The sequence below is a fragment of the Schistocerca gregaria genome, chromosome X (genome assembly GCF_023897955.1).
Source record: "Schistocerca gregaria isolate iqSchGreg1 chromosome X, iqSchGreg1.2, whole genome shotgun sequence".
NCBI classification, from domain to species: Eukaryota; Metazoa; Arthropoda; class Insecta; order Orthoptera; family Acrididae; genus Schistocerca; species Schistocerca gregaria.
The window spans coordinates 32,567,923-32,581,620 of NC_064931.1; the positions used below are offsets into that span (position 1 = coordinate 32,567,923).

At 38.7% G+C, this 13,698-nt stretch overlaps 1 protein-coding gene across 1 annotated transcript in view; it reads left to right on the forward strand.

Annotated features, from left to right (window-relative positions):
- Positions 1-12,390, forward strand: part of LOC126299603 (uncharacterized) — a 120,013-nt gene extending 107,623 nt beyond the window's left edge. The window contains exons 7-9 of the mRNA XM_049991630.1: positions 846-897; positions 2,201-2,270; positions 11,935-12,390. Coding sequence (XP_049847587.1) covers positions 846-897; positions 2,201-2,270; positions 11,935-12,003 — 191 coding nt within the window. The 3' untranslated portion in view covers positions 12,004-12,390. The remainder of the gene's footprint in view (positions 1-845; positions 898-2,200; positions 2,271-11,934) is intronic.
- Positions 12,391-13,698: the final 1,308 nt, after the last annotated feature.

Consider the following 13,698-nt stretch of genomic DNA (forward strand, 5'->3'; position numbering starts at 1 on the left):
GATGGATTCCACAATTGCTTACGGCAGACCACAAGATTCAAAGAAAAGACATTTCATCTGAAATTTTAGAGCAGTATGAGGCCAGTGGAGACGCATTTGTCAGAGACTGTTACAGCTGAAGAAACCTGGGTGCATCAGTTTGAGCTGAAAACAAAAATGCAGTCACTTATGTGACATCTCATGCAATCACAGAGAAAAGAGGAATTCAAGGCAGCTCCCTCTACTGTATTATGAGAAATGCATAGAGAAGTTTTGAACATCCTGAGGTATGCACTCTAATTTTCAGTCCATCCTTTCTAGACATGGATTATGCTTCGTAAAATCTCCATGGAAATGTTGGTACTGAAAGGCCCTTTGTAGTTGCTTGCAGTTATGGTCTTATTGCATTCATAACTCCAACAACAAAGAAGTTAATTACTTGCAGAAGAAATAGGGGATCAGGTCAGTGTAAAATATACAAAATTTGTTAAAGTGCAGTGAAGTTCTAGATATTGTAGAATGTCATCGTGGGAGAAAGTAGCATTGTTTTGCAGTTTGTAGTGGGATTTGTAGAATAGGTTGGTATGTTAGATTTTGGGTACACATTTGTGAGTGATAAGATTTATGCATGTAGGAGTATTAATAATCTCTGTTAAAACTCTACACTTGATAGTGGCAGGTGCTCGTAAACTTTTAAGACAAATAAGGTAAATTGTCCCCACTTACCTTGCAATTTAAAAATTATTCAAGAGGTGTGAATAATTTTAATGAATAGGAAAATTTTGGTGTAGTATTAGAGCAAGTGCTGATTGTGTGTTTATCAAAATTAGAAACTCTAATATATTAGTTTCATTAACATTACACAGTTTGGGCAGTGTGCTTCAATCTCCTGTGTTTATCAAGCCCAATAGTACAGGAGTAAGACACTGGACTCATAATCAGGACAGTGCTTAAAATCAATTTCCAAATTTTTTTTTCTGTAGTTCACCTAATTCACTTGAAACAAATGCCAGGATGGTCCCTTTCAAAAGGATGTAGCTGATTACTTCCTCTTCCAAGCTCGTGCTCCGTCTCCAGTGACCTCATAATCACTTAATTGGGGCAGTTTAATTTCCATGATGTGCCTGGAAACATAAAATAAATATATTTAATTTGTTCTTGAGTACTGAAATAGCTGACCACACTGTGTGTATTTGCTGGCCTTTGGCATTGGGTCCATAATTGGATGGGCAGTTCAGTTTATCTTTGTAGGGATTTTGTTAGGCTACACTTAAAAGCAGATAAAATGTGCATGTTGTAAGGGACTAATGAAAAATCTCTTGCCCCCAAGGAATAATGCAGTGAGGATATCTGTAGTCATGCGAGTGACGACATGCCCTGCCATGGACAGTTTAATCTATGTTAATGAGTTTTGACTGTTTTAGTTGTCAGTTGCTAAAACGGAAGTTACAAGTGATGGTTCTCTTTTGCTTTGATGGCAGAGCATTTACTCTTTACATGTGATTCAATCTCTTTTGAAGGTATCTTATGGCTACATGATTTTCTTAACAGGCATCATTGATATGATTGTATAGAACTGTTAGAATGAACATCTGAGCTTGGTATTTTGTGCTGTTGGGCAAAATGGTTATGCAACTGTTCAGAAAAATTTTGATTTCTTACCACTTAGCTTCTACACATGGAACACTAAAACTGTGTAGGTAAGGAATGATCACAGAAAGGATGTCTACAGTGGTGGACAACCTATTTTGCCACTTTTGAACGCTGTACAACTAGATGTAAAAATGTCACACTATACAACAATGAGTTACTATTCTAGAAACTGTTACATTCATTCCACAAACTTCTTATGACAATCCGTGTGTCATTGTTTTAGCAGTTAGAAACTGTAACAAAATTTGTTCATGACATTTTTATAGATTTTGATACGAACTATTTTACACACTTTTAGCTGTTGTTAACCAGTGCTTTTCTGGGGCAGACTGTATAACTTCTCATGCTGTTGTATGTTGAAATTAACATTTCCTGTTGGGTTTGTTTGTGTTTTATTCTCTCATTTCCAGTCGCATGAGCTTTTAATGGCAGATAAGTAGTGATAATGTTTTGAAATATATTACCAGTTTCCATTCTGTAGTTATGCTCATAGCATGATACTCTTTTGATTGTAAAATTGTAATCAACTGTAGTATGGGTAGTTCAATAATTAATGATTCCTTTTTAGGTGGTATGATGGGTTTTCCATTTATTGTATTGGTGAGGATGGAAGAGTAATAAAACATATTGTTGATAAGGTATGTACAAAGTAGTCTAGTGTTGTTTATAAAAAAACTTTTGTGATTACTATCTCGCCTGGTAACTAGCAACATTAAATTGTGTTGCATGTTATAGAAGAGGAGAAAACTAGAATAGCATGAAAGAGTGATCATAGGTTTCCTACAAAAATTTATTCACAATGTATTAATGTAGCTGGTGCTGAATATAGTTTGAAGTGTTTTAACAAATTGATCGTTATACATTTTGTTAGTTGGCTAAAAATTAAACAAATTGATAGTAAACTTGACAAAAATGGGACTCTCATCAGGATAAAAGTACACGTTACTTCGATTTGTGTTTGTTTGTGTGTTTGTGTTTGTGTTTGTGTTTGTTTGTGTGTGTGTGTGTGTGTGTGTGTGTGTGTGTGTGTGTGTGTGTGTAAACTGCATCACCGCCAGATCACTAAAGTGTCAGGCTTCTCATATGACCTTGTTGTTCATCCATTCAGATGAAATCAGCTCACTGCTTGGGTACGAGTGCATTTTGTATGTATTATTTTAGGGTCTTTGTGCCGAATGACCATTGTGATTTGTTATATTGCAAGATGGAGAGAATTACCAATTTGCTGGTATGTCTTGACTAAACATACCCTGCTCATTGAAGCCTCACTTACATGAAGATGAATTAATGTTTTCTTTTCAGGATGGAGGTTAGCTTGCTTAGTCTCAAAGAATACCTTGCAGAAGGCAGATGCATGTCTGAAGAAGATATAAGATTTCATCTAAAAGTCGTGATATAAAAATGCTGAGTGAATTCAATATTGAAATCACGTGTACCAGTCAGGATGATACATTGGCCAAGATACTGGATCCTTAATTTGGAAAGCAGTTCAAATACACATCTGGTCACACCAACTAACATTTATGTTGGTTTCCATAAATGAGTTTAGGCAGATGGTTCCTTGGAAAAGAATATGGCTTTTTCCCATTTTTGTCCAACACAAGCATCTGTTCATACCTTAACTTTTTTGATGGAATTTTAAACTGTAATTTTCAGTTGCTTCTTTTGAAAAGTTTTACGCATTCATATCATCGGCACAGCTTGTGTTATTCTCAATCATAGTACAGTGAACCAATACAGCCCTTGGTTTTATTTCCATTGTTGACTAGTCACAGAGCCTAGCACTTAATGCAGTTCACGCCTCAGAGTCCACAACTGTGCTAGATGTCGGGATGGAAATAAAACCCTCGGCCCAGAAGACCAACAATTAGATCACGTGTTACTAAAAAGGATCTATGTGTGCGTAACAACATAAAGGTATTGAGTTGAAACAGGAGCTTTATTGGATTATAAAAAATAAGAACTTTGTAAAAAGAAATCGTTAAAATGTACATTGAAAAAGGTGTGTGTGTGTGTGTGTGTGTGTGTGTGTGTGTGTGTGTGTGTGTGTGTGTGTGTGTGTGTGTGTGTGACAAAGGAAGTGAATTGGAACATACACTGCCTAAAAAAAGATGAAGTAGCTGGAAGACATTATCAGATGTCAGTGTAGCTTTGTTTCCTTCATGATGAAACATACCATTTGAACTAGACAATTAGAATTACCCTCTGACAGAGAGAACAGTCACCAGAGTGCATTAGGGTTGTTCAAATGTGTGTGAATTCCTAAGGGACCAAACTGCTGAGGTCATTGGTCCCTTGTCTTACACACGACTTAAACTAAGAACACACACAGCCATGCCCGAGGGAGCACTCGATCCTCCGGAGGGAGAGGCCGCGCAATTCGTGACTTAGCACCTCAAACCGCACAGCCAATCCGCTCAGTGGTTGTTCATGTTTAGTGTTATTACCAGTACTGGTAGGGAGTGTAAAGGGCATGATCACTGTCTGATGGTGAGTGATCATAGTGAAGGACATGGAGGTGCTGTGTACTTGTGTGGGACCATCATCGGCACCTGATACAGCCTGGAATAGGCCACATTGTGAGTCTCCATTTGGCCAGTGGGTCGAATCCTGCAATATCCAGATTTGTGGGGCATTCAGATGTGACAGTGGTATGATGTTGTACTGCATGGGAATTGAGCAGTCGTACTTGGTGTCAAGGTTCCAATTAGTCATGTCTCATCACCACGAGGTAGGATCACTATATTGTTCTCTAAGCACACCTCTTCACACCTCTTCACACCTGTTCATGCCATTTGAGAACATTTCATGGATTCCCTGCTCCATTAGTCAGAGAAGTGGCTGTTGAACTAGGGAATTGCCATTTTGTGCGTTAGTTGCCATTAACACAACACCACAAACAGCTGCATTTGGAGTGGTGCTTTGACCAGGAAGCATGGACTGCTCACGAATTGATAAACATTTTGTTTGGCGATGAATCTCGGTTCTGCATTTACCCTGGTGGCCATTGTTGGTGAGTATGGTGGTGACCTGTACATAGGTCCCATCCTTCCAGTGTTTTGGAGAATAATAGTGGTATTACTCCTGGTGTCATGATGTGAAGATCTGTCAGCTACAGTTTCATCATGAGTGGTAGTGATTGGGGGAACTTTGATGGCACAACAATACAACTTGTCCCCTCACGTGTTACCTCTCGTGTGACAGTATCCTCATAGCACTTTTCAACGGGGACAATGCTGATATGCTCATATGCTTGCGGCATGTGTGAGTATTAGCTATCAGTGTGATAGTAAGTTAATCCTTCAGGCAGTAGGACGCCCAATCGGTCCCTGATAAAGTGTGTGGAACACGCTGAGGGTGTCAATTCTATCCCTGTGCCAGTATCTGGAATATCAAGGACCAGTTACAGCAGTTGTGGACCAGAGCAGAGGAGAGCATACAACAAATCAGTGCAGGTATCCAGGACAGAGAGGATGCAATACCTCACTGATAAGTGGGCTCATTCTGCCAAGTAAATTTGACTCGATGTTGTAACCACTGAAATAATATCACATACTCTCAACACATGAATTTTCATTTCCCCTTCTGTATGCTCCACATTTCGGTAGACATTTTAGTTCAAACGATATGGTTCATCATGAAGGAAACAGCTGAAGGCAAAAGAGGGCAAATGAAAATGTTGGTCACAATTATAATAATGGTTAATCAGTATGTGCATTTCGTAGGCAAATTAAATCAGAACATTGTAGAGCCAAGCAACTGTATACAATTGTCTCGGAGCGACTGTGAGAGCCAAAGTGGATACAAACAGCTTAGAGACAAAATACTGTGATGTAACCTCTAGATAAGATGGAAAGCAGGTTTTGATTTCAAATATTAACTCACTTCTTGTCGCTTGTCCACTACTTCATTCTTTTAAATTGGTGTTGCAAACACTTCAGAAGAAGTCATATTTAACCATGCGAATGCGATATGCACTAGATGCAGACAGAAGGGGTACAATGAATCCTCGGGGGGGGGGGGGGGGGGGGGTTGGCAGTAGCTAGCTTCCTTTGAGAGTGGTGACACCATTGTAATAATGGTTCTCCACAGAAGTGAAGAAGTATAATATCTGGCTCGGCCTGGCAATAGCTGTATGTAGGGCACTGGAATGGATGGATGAATTATGTTTAAACAGTCACATGTATGAACTAGTTCATCACTTTATTATACATTTAAGTAGACAAGAATATGATTCGCCTTCCTTATTCTTAAAACTTCTGTCTCTGTTGTTGGCAATCTGTCATACGTCTCAGTAATTCATGTCTGAATTAAGTTAACTGAAAGAAGATATCTCTGACACAATAACTATAAGAAATGTACCTTGTAAGGACATATACATTTTTCTGCAGTGCCATTTATTTTGCTTCTCTGATCCATAGTGATCCCACAGCCTGCCTAAGATGTCTCCCTTGACCACCTGGTTTGAGCTCATTCTGTGTTCAACTTTTTATTTCTTGGGCACCATTCAGTCAATACCTACATTCATTTTAGCCTTATTTACTACCCAGCTACAAATGTTTGTGTTGCTTCTTCCTTGGATGTATGTTCTGTTGTTCAAACAATGGAAAGTCCAGGATGGAATTTCAATAATATTATGAAAAGGGTACATTGCTACTCACCATACAGAGGAGACACACATGTATGTGTCACTGAGATTCTCTGTCAAACATGCAGTAAGTGCCTCTGTAGCTTTCTCTGGCACTTAGTGTTTGCATTTTGGTTGGTGACCATATCTCATCACCGTACAGAAGTGGCAGATTTAAGTGCCAATTGCTTCTTTATTGATATTAGGAATGATTGAGAATGAAGTTGGAACAATATCGCTGTGTTCTGTGTATTTGTTAATGTGATTATTTTGAAAAGAAGTTCTGTTACCAAGACAGAGGAAATAAACACACACTTGTTTCTTTTTACATTCATTTGGGTATATTCAGTGTCAGTTGATCATGATGTTGGTATCATTTTCATAAACTGATACTCTTACCCACTACATCCACACAACACATTCAAGATTGGCACTTGTTTGGGCTAACCTTCTAAAATAATTATTTGATTGTCAAATTACTAGTTAAAATGTTTCTCTCTCCCTTATTGATAAAGTTGTGAAAGGACTGACAGACTAGGTTAAGTATCTAACATGAATCGCTTTTAAAGCCCTCCATATCATACGAAACAGGAAATGTCATGCAGCTAATTTTTTTTTAAGACTACTATCAGGCATAAATCTTTGAGGAGGCAAATAGTGAGTCTTCAGTGAAATAGTGGTGAGGGAGAGGGGATGAGGCACATTTCTGGTTTCTTACTTTTTTTAAAAAAAATCTTAGTATTATTTGTTTCCATTTTGCAAACAAAAAAATGAAATCGTCTTAGTTACATTAGGTTGAAATGTGTCTCCAAGGAAATGGAATGCAAATGATAGAATTTCTATACATGTAGAAACCTGTGAAATGTACACGTAAGTGGGATGTAGAATGTTAAATTATTAGGTTGGTGCACAAGTTTGTTGCATTTTTGTTTTGAATGTTAGTGTTCTGGTTGTTATGGGTTTATTTATCAATTGTCATTTTTATTTGTAGTTCACTGTTGCTGTTTGAGTTCACAAATTGTAATTTTGTCATTTGAAGATAGTGAGGGGAGCTGTGGACACTAGAAAATGGAATACGAAGTGGAGAAATTGGAACATTTCGGAGTTATTCCTCTGTCTGAGTGCTACAGAGTGGTGACAGCAGCGGAGACAACCACAGACATTTGAGTTGTGTATGGGGATAACACCATAGGACGGAGCATGGCAAGAAAATGGTTTTCTTATTTTAAGGGGGATAGGATAGTTTTAAGGTTAGTGACTCCTCATGCTCAGGAAGATCTTCAGGGTTTGATGGAGATTGGTTAAATGCATTAATCCACAATGATCCAGTCACTGTACTCGAACTGGCAAGCGAATTGAACTGCGATCGTTCCACCATTGTGCAACATTTGAGTGCGGTTGGGGAGGTTCAAAAATTGGGTGTATGGGTACTGCATGCTCTAAGCCAAAATCACAAAACTCGGCAGGCAGCCAAATGTGCATCTCTGCTTGCGAACAACACTGACCATTCCTATCCTGTATCATTACTGGTGATGAGAAATGGTCTCTTTATGCTAACATAAGGAAAATGAACCATGGACCTTGCCGTTGGTGGGGAGGCTTGCGTGCCTCAGTGATACAGATAGCCGTACGGTAAGTGCAACCACAACGGAGGGGTATCTGTTGAGAGGCCAGACAAACGCGTGGTTCCTGAAGAGGGGAAGCAGCCTTTTCAGTAGTTGCAGGGGCAACAGTCTGGATGATTGACTGGTCTGGCCTTGTAACACTAACCAAAACGGCCTTGCTGTGCTGGTACTAAGAAGGGCTGAAAGCAAGGGGAAACTACAGCTGTAATTTTTCCTGAGGGCATGCAGCTTTACTGTATGGTTAATGATGATGGCATCCTCTTGGGTAAAATATTCCGGAGGTAAAATAGTCCCCTATTCGGATCTCCGGGTGGGAACTACTCAAGAGGGTGTCGTTATCAGGAGAAAGAAAACTAGCATTCTACGCATCGGAGCGTGGAATGTCAGATCCCTTAATCAGGCAGGCAGGTTAGAAAATGTAAAAAGGGAAATGGATAGGTTAAAGTTATAGTGGGAATTAGTGGAGTTGGATGGCAGGAGGAACAAGACTTTTGGTCAGGCGAATACAGGGTTATAAATACAAAGTCAAATAGGGGTAATGCAGGAGTAGGTTTAATAATGAATAAAAAAATAGGGGTGCGGGTAAGCTACTACAAACATCATATTGAACGCATTATTGTGACAGAGATACACGAAGCCCAAGCCTACTACAGTTTTACAAGTTTATATGCCAACTAGCTCTGCAGATGACGAAGAAATTGAAGAAATGTATGATGAAATAAAAGAAATTATTCAGATACTGAAGAGAGCCAAAAATTTAATAGTCATGGGCGACTGGAATTTGGTAGTAGGAAAAGGGAGAGAAGGAAACATAGTAGGTGAATATGGATTGGGGCTAAGAAATGAGAGGAAGCCAGCTGGTAGAATTTTGTACAGAGCACAACTTAATCATAGCTAACACTTGGTTTAAGAATCATAAAACAAGGTTGTACACATGGAAGAAGCCTGGAGACACCGACAGATTTCAGATAGATTATATAAAGGTAAGACAGAGATTTAGGAACCAGGTTTTAAATTGTAAGACATTTCCAGGGGCAGATGTGGACTCCGACCACAATCCATTGGTTATGAACTTTAGATTAAAACTGAAGAAACTGCAAAAAGGTGGGAATTTAAGGAGATGGGACATAGATAAACTAAAAGAACCTGAGGTTGTACAGAGTTTCAGGGAGAGCGTAAGGAAACAAATGGCAGGAATGGGGGAAAGATATACAGTAGAAGAAGAATGGGTAGCTTTGAGAGATGAAATACTGAAGGCAGCAGAGGATCAAGTAGGTAACAACACGAGGGCTAGTAGAAATCCTTGGGTAACAGAAGAAATATTGAATTTAATTGATGAAAGGAGAAAATATAAAAATGCAGTAAATGAAGCAGGCAAAAAGGAATACAACTGTCTCAAAAATGAGATTGACAGGAAGTGCAAAATGGCTAAGCAGGGATGGCTATAGGACAAATGTCAGGATGTAGAGGCTTATCTCACTAGGGGTAAGATAGATACTGCCTACAGGAAAATTAAAGAGACCTTTGGAGAAAAGAGAACCACTTGTATGAATATTAAGAGCTCAGGTTGAAACCCAGTTCTAAGCAAAGAAGGGAAAGCAGAAAGGTGGAAGGAGTATATAGAGGGTCTAGTCAAGGGCAATGTACTTGAGGACAATATTATAGAAAGAGAAGAGGATCTAGATGAAGATGAAATGGGAGATATGATACTGCGTGAAGAGTTTGACAGAGCACTGAAAGACCTGAGTTGAAACAAGGCCACAGGAGTAGACAACATTCCATAAGAACTACTGACTGCCTTGGGAGAGCCAGTCCTGACAGAACTCTACCATCTGGTGAGCAAGATGTATGAGACAGGCGAAATACCCTCAGACTTCAAGAAGAATATAATAATTCCAATCCCAAAGAAAGCAGGTGTTGACAGATGTGAAAATTACCGAACTATCAGTTTAATAAGTCATGGCTGCAAAATTCTAACGCAAATTCTTTACAGATAAAGTAGAAGCCAACCTAGGGGAAGATAAATTTGGATTCCATAGAAATATTGGAACACGTGAGGCAATACTGACCCTTCGACTTATCTTAGGAGCTAGATTAAGGAAAGGCAAACCTACGTTTCTAGCATTTGTAGACTTAGAGAAAGCTTTTGACAATGTTGACTGGAATACTCTCTTTCAAATTCTGAAGGTGGCAGGGGTAAAATACAGGGAGCGAAAGGCTGTTTACAATTTGTATAGAAACCAAATGGCAGTTATAGGTGGTGAGGGGCATGAAAGGGTAGCAGTGGTTGGGAAGGGAGTGAGACAGGGTTGTAGCCTGTCCCCGATGTTATTCAATCTGTATATTGAGCAAGCAGTGAAGGAAACAAAAGAAAAATTCAGAGTAGGTATTAAAATCCATGGAGAAGAAATAAAAACTTTGAGGTTCGCTGATGACATTGTAATTCTGTCAGAGACAGCAAGGGACTTGGAAGAGCAGTTGAATGGAATGGACAGTGTCTTGAAAGGAGGATATAAGATGAACATCAAAAAAAGCAAAATTAGGATAATGGAATGTAGTCGAAAGAAGTCGGGTGATGCTGAGGGAATTAGATTAGGAAATGAAACACTTAAAGTAATAAAGGAGTTTTGCTATTTGGGGAGCAAAATAACTGATGATGGTCGAAGTAGAGAGAATATAAAAGGTAGACAGGCAATGACAAGGAAAGCGTTTCTGAAGAAGAGAAATTTGTTAACATTGAGTATAGATTTAAGTGTCAGGAAGTCATTTCTGAAAGTATTTGTATGGAGTGTAGCCATGTATGAAAGTGAATCATGGACGATAAATAGTTTGGACAAGAAGAGAATAGAAGCTTTCAAAATGTGGAGCTACGGAAGAATGCTGAAGATTAGATGGGTAGATCACATAACTAATGAGGAAGTATTGAATCGGATTGGGGAGAAGAGAAGTTTGTGGCACAACTTGACCAGAAGAAGGGATTGGTTGGTAGGACATGTTCTGAGGCATCAAGGGATCACCAATTTCGTATTGGAGGGCAGAGTGGAGGGTAAAAATCGTAGAGGGAGACAAAGCGATGACTATGCTAAACAGATTCAGAAGGATGTAGGTTGCACTAGGTACTAGGAGGTGAAGAAACTTGCACAGGATAGAGTAGCATGGAGAGCTGCATCAAACCATTCTCAGGACTGAAGACCACAACAACGACAAGGAAAAGAAGGGAATTGTTGAGCCCAATCAAAGCAGCAACTCGTACAAAGACCTGCACACATCCACAAAAGATAATGTTGTGCATCTGGTGGAAAATCAATGATGTTGTGTAATATGAATTGCTTCCCCAAGATATAAAAATAACTGCTGACATTTGTTCGTCAATAACTGAGACAGCTTGTAGATGCAATCCAAGAACAGTGACCAGAAAGACTGCATGAAGTGACGTTAATGCACCCACCCCCATCTGCTAGACTTTCAAAAAACACTATACAGGAGTTTACTTGGGAAGTCATTCCATACCCACCTTATTCTCCTGATCTTGAATGATCAGGTTTTCACCTTTTGCACGCTCTATCAAACAACCTTCAAGGAACTTCCTTTCCAGATGAAAATGACTCCAAACATGACTCGAAGTTTCTCACTTCAAAACTATGTAATTTCTACAGTCACGGAATCAAGAGGTTACTCTACCATTGACAACTGTTTTAAGTTGTGGATGAAAATATATTATTGATGACTAAAGTCTCTGTTATGTGTGTCTGTTGTGTTTATTAAACTTACGGAAAAACTGTATGAACTTATGCACCAACCCAATATTTATAAACTTGGTCCTGGATATACTAAAACTGGTGTCTCACTTTATTATTTACACACATTCACTTCTCCAACCTTGCACTACCTCTTTACTAACTCTGGCACAAATTTCACAATAATTTTAACAATATTTTCATAATTATTTGTTAAATGTGCCAACTTTTTGTAATTCACTTATTCTTTATGCTGTAAATATTAAAGACAGTGATACCTTTGCAGTAACATTCTCCCCATTGTATTTTCCAGGTAATGCCAGATGACGACATTTGTCCTGCTAATATTCAGAATCCATCACCCTTGACAGCAAACAGCTGAACGTAACTAGTTTCATATGAGTAATCAGCTGCACGCAGTCTTCAAGACACCAGCATTTTGTGCATTTTGCGATGAGTTGTTAGACAAATGTGTACATATGAGCTAGCTGTGATACAAATTATAAATTGTCAGTTTCTACATGCTCCATTGTGTGTTGTTACAGATTATGGTTCTATAAATGTTTGCCACACTTTCATGTCCTCCTCAAATGGAATGAAGTCCAAGCATTTATCGTTGTCATAATTTGAATGCCTGTTGAACGAGGCATGTGACACAACTTATTTATTAAACAAAATATAAAAGTTTTGTTTCATTATTAATGGCACAGACAGATGTCTTGTTCAAAATTTGATATTAAGTTTGTGAAAATATATGGCTCATTTGCAAGCTTTTTGAGTTTTGTTTGTAATCCTTCCTCCTTGTATCTGCTGTCATTATTCATCAATGTGATGTTTTTTGTATTGTAAACCTCGAATTATGAATTGCTTAAGTTCCATGAAAGATTTTTCATTTTGTAGTACACAATTTTGGAAGTATTCCACATTTGCTCTCTTATAAACTATGTTCAGTGTCAGTTGTAGCTAAACTAAATTCACTCAGTGTAAATAAGTAAACTCTCAAAAAAATGCAGAAGCTATATTTGAATGTTTAAGGGATGTGGGATGCCCAGAAGCAAAGAAATTGGGAAAAGAAAATTTCTTGTAAATCCCCAACATGACTGTTTTGCTCCCTCAAACACACACATTCACTAAAACATTACATAATATGTACTGTTATTAAAGTAGATTTCTCTCTCATTTGCCATTTTGATATACCTTTCCTAATGTAGTAGAGGATGCTGAGACCATATCTAAAAGTTTGATTCATTCTGTTGGTGTATCTTTTTCTGTGCAAGTGAGATCTGTATCTTATGTAATAAGTTCTGCTGTGCTGTGCTTCAGTTAGTATTATAAACCATCAAAAAGGATGACTTGGGCCATGGACTACTATTTGATCCAGCCACAATAATTGTACGTGTTTTACCACTGATGACATTGAAGTTAGCAACTGACACCTCCCAGAATACACAGTCCCATATAGCCTCTGTGACTTAATGTATGCCTACTCGTATCTAGTGAATTGTTGAAGATGTGTGCCTTTGCGGACCAAAGAAGGGTTTAGATTTCAGCCTGCTCAGAAACAGAGTATGCTTCAATTACTAATGTGGACTGGGGAGCATCCTGCTGAAATTGTACCACACTTAATGAGTATTGTATCCCACACTGGGTAACATTAAATCTTCCATTGTATGAGAACACAGATAGACATTGCAACTACTTTCAGAATGTTATCGACCTCCCCTGCAGGAACAGAAATGGCATCTCTCGCAAAGGTTGGCATGTAAAATGGCTCGTGAGTTCTCCCAAGGTCTATACACGAGCAGTCCAGGTTTGTCACTAAATGTTACATGTTGGTATGGTAAAAGTATGATAGTATACTGTGTGGTCATATGAAGAGGCTCATCTTGAAGGTAGGTAGTTGTCACTCGAGAGTGTTAAGTGATCTAGGGAAATAAGTCACTCTCAGGTTTCCTGCAAGCCACTATCTGAAATTGTCTCTGGCAGCCCTATTTTCCACAATCATTCAATTCATTCGTATGCTGTTTTATGTGGTGTAATAGAAATGATTGCAGCTTCATGTGCTGAATTTCCAGAC